Source organism: Solanum pennellii, chromosome 11, assembly GCF_001406875.1.
Source record: "Solanum pennellii chromosome 11, SPENNV200".
Lineage (NCBI taxonomy): Eukaryota > Viridiplantae > Streptophyta > Magnoliopsida > Solanales > Solanaceae > Solanum > Solanum pennellii.
The window spans coordinates 60040433-60044385 of NC_028647.1; the positions used below are offsets into that span (position 1 = coordinate 60040433).

The following is a 3953-nucleotide window of genomic DNA, read 5'->3' on the forward strand; positions in this document are numbered from 1 at the left end:
TCAACTCTAAGGGCAACCTTCCTAGCAATTGAGTAGTAACTTACAACCCTTTTAGCTTCATCACGGTTCTTAAAACTCATACCTTTTTCCAACTCTTTAAAGTTATCAAGTTGATCATTAATTTCTCTTTTCTTTTCCAACCTAAAGGATTCCAATTCTTCACTATTGTAGTCACTTGGATAAGGCTCATTTTCATCATTTTCTTCCTCACTTGATTCACCTTCAGTTGCAACATCTATTCCAGCATTCACTGTGACTAGATTAGGTTCATTCACTGTGACTAGATTAGGTTCATTTTCATCATCTTCTTCCTCACTTGATTCACCTTCAGTAGCAACATCTACTGTGACTAGGTATGGTTCATCATTGTGGCTGATGTCAATAGCTGGAACAACATCATCCCCCTCATCTACAGCAAATAATTCAAGTACACCAGACTTAATAGACAGTGTTGTCTGTATTGTTCTTATGCCAGAATCCCCCTCAATCAAATAATTCCTCCCAGAAGGTCCTTTGAGTAGAAGTTGTTGGACCTTACTAAAACCTAACTTTTCATGGAACTCTTCACATATGTCTATATATGACAATAAATCTGGAGCATACTCCTTCCAAACATGAGTGAATTTTTTAATGTAAATAACATTAGGTGTCAGTACCCACTTGCCCCCATAATAGAATAATAGGTCCACCTTGTAAACCATTCTTCAAGAAAAGGACATTATAGACAAAAAAAGAAGAGAAAAGGGCCATATTAGACAACAACAAAATATTTAAAAAAAAAAACAAAGAAATCTACCAAGAGTAAAAGAATAGGGACCACATGCTTCAAAGTAAAACTTTACATACGCAAAAATATATAATATAATACCTAAAATCTAAAAAAATGGACCATTTAATAAAATATTTCATACCTAACAATAGTAAAGGCATATCTGACTAACACAAATTGAAAAGTATTATGAAATAAAGGGAGAAACGACGAGTAATGGCAGAAAAGAACAAACTTGAGACAACAATAAAAAAATCCTACTCAAAATCAACATAGTAACACACAACACTAACATAAATAGACAACACTAAACAAAATTGTAGTATCACCATAAGTAATTGTCAAAAAAGCACAGAATACACGAAAAATTAACATAAATAGAAATCGATTCTCAAAACAAGTAACATCGATTAAAACCTAAATCCTAACTGAAATTTCGAAGTGCACAAAAGTTCTTACTTGAGTTCAAGTCGAGATTGTGAACGAATTTTCTTCAAGTTGCAAGATGAAGAAGAAGAAGAAGACAATGAACGAGCGTGGGTTTGTGGAAATTGGAGGAATAAGGTTTTAGGGTTTTTTAGTTAGATGGGTTTTTTTTAAATTGGGTAAGTGGGGCGGGTTTAGTTAATGGGTGGGTAATGGGTGGGTTTTAAATTATTTTAAATAATTAAATTACAACCAATGGTTGAGTGCCACGTAATTAAAAATTATAATTTAATTTTTTTTAATTTTGGTACGTTAATGAAGGGGTAAATTTGGACCCAAAGGTGGATGTGAAGGGTATTTGGGGGCTAATAGGTGGATGGGGGGTAATTGTGTACCATTTTCAATACTTCGAGGGTATTTTAGGCATTTTTCTCTATATTTAATTCAATTTGATGAGGTTTAATCATATAATTAGTCTTATCTTACTAATATTACCTTATAGACAATATTTGATTTGCATTTTTTCTTGCCAGATATTTAGATGTCATATGAACATGTAAAGAGAATAACTATATTTAATATATTCACATATTTTCACATTTGCTGTGAGTTTTTTTTTAATGAAAAAAACTTGAAGCTTCTAAAATAATATATTTTGAAGTTACAAGATTTTGTTAACTTGACAATACATGTGTGACATGTAATACTTTAATTAAAATATAAATACCTACCCAAATATAAATATATATTTGCATCAATAAAAATATTTATCTCATAAAATTAACTATTAAATAAATAATAAAAATTAAATTAATGCAAACTTCAATTGACGTTATTACAAGTCATATGAACTTTTTTCGTCTGAAATACTGAAATATTAAGAAATAGTAAATAAGTAAAACAAAAGGACAATGTTTATGCAGTAATAACTACTTTGAAGCAAACTTCATGAGAGTCTAAATAAACATTGATAAATAAAATCATTCTTTTGTCTTGAGCATCAAAAACAAATCGTGACAATTCTCTAAATTTTGAAAAAGATATTCAAAAGCATATATCGACATCACAAGAGAAATTGCTAACAAAAAAATGAATTTAGACTAAATCATGTTAACTTCATATATTGGAACATCAAATACTAATATACATAGCAAAAAATAATTACTATATCATCAAAATTATTTTCCTCAAGTAGTCGAGGTTATGGAATATACCTTTTTAAGATAGAACGACTTACTTCATCAGAATAATGGTACCTCATATTCCGCTAAACTTCAAACTCAATCAGAGCTAAAAAATCACAAAAAAAGAAAATTAAAATGCAAGAAGAAGAAGAGTAGAAGATTAAAAAAATTAGTGTAGAAAAATGAAAGGAAATCTCTCATTTATAGTCAATAAAAGGGTAATGAACAAATGTTTTTGTATGTACAATCTGAAAAGTTACGACCTTTCAAGAAGTATCAACTTATTAAAAAAGTCAATTCTTAGGAATAGTCACAACTTATTGAAAAAAATCCCAACTCTTTAGAAAAGTCACAACTATGGAAAAATCACAATCCTTCAAAAAAAAGTCACAACTTATTAAAAAAATCATAACTTATCAAAAAAATCACAGTCTATGATAAAAATATTATAGTAATTTAACATTCAAGTTAGGAGTTAATGTTTTTAAGGTAATATAGAATATAAATAATATAGATATATACACATTATTTCTTTTTGTGTTTTATTAATTTTAAGTCAAATTTTTAAATATAACAACTTGATCCCATCTTCCACTATAATTATTTGGAATAGTATGTATTAAATGTTAAAATATTCATTTAAAAATCAGCCTCTTTTCCATACCCTAATATTTAAAATTTGTGAATTTATGACACCTAACAAAAGATTATTTTTTTAAAGATCTCAAATGTTATGAAGATAAATAAAATACTTGCAATAAACATGTGAATATAAGAAGAAAAATAAGAAACGTGAAGAGATGTATGTATTATTAATTCATTAAGTGAAAACAATTCTAAATGGCGAATATAAATAAAAAATTAATATAGATCTAAAATTTTAATTTAAATTGTCAAGTAATTATGTTCTTTTTATTTTTGTCGAATGTGATAAATGATTTAAAGTTCTAACGAAATTGTTCAATTGAAAAGTTTTTAATACTGTATTTTAGCTTCAATCTCTCTTACGATCGCAATCATAATCTTTTGCTTTAAGTTTTTAAATCAAAAGTTGATAACTTATTTTTGAAGTTAATTTCGATCATATAAGTCAATGTTATAAAATTAAATTTAAATATTTACTTTTATTATTTAGATAAACATGTATATACGAAAGTACTAAATCAAATAAAAAGGTTAAAGATAGAGAGAATATAGGAGAATAAAATTCAATAATCCAATAAATTTTGTCTGCCACATTATAATCGTGTCTCACCCCTAATAAAATTATTGGTATTAAACTTATTAAAATTGAAAATAATCAGATATGAATATAAATAAATAATGTCTAATGCTTAGGACTAAATATAAGATATAAAATATAAAAAATTTGAATATCCAAAAATTCGATAAATCAACCCAATATCCAATTTGAAATCCAATAAAAAGAATTTTAAAAAAATCAGAATCAATTAATCTAAACCTAAAAATCCAAAAAAATAAATAATAAAATTGATAGATTTTAGGTCTGACCAAACTATGCAGATTATATCATTTATTACTAAAAAAAGAATAAATATATATATATATATATA

At 26.7% G+C, this 3953-nt stretch overlaps 1 protein-coding gene across 1 annotated transcript in view; it reads right to left on the minus strand.

Annotated features, from left to right (window-relative positions):
• LOC107004011 overlaps positions 1 to 805 on the minus strand; it is a 10952-nt gene extending 10147 nt beyond the window's left edge. Inside the window, exon 1 of the mRNA XM_015202233.2 lies at positions 6 to 805. Within this exon, the coding sequence (XP_015057719.1) occupies positions 6 to 701 (696 nt within the window). The 5' untranslated portion in view covers positions 702 to 805. The remainder of the gene's footprint in view (positions 1 to 5) is intronic.
• Positions 806 to 3953: the final 3148 nt, after the last annotated feature.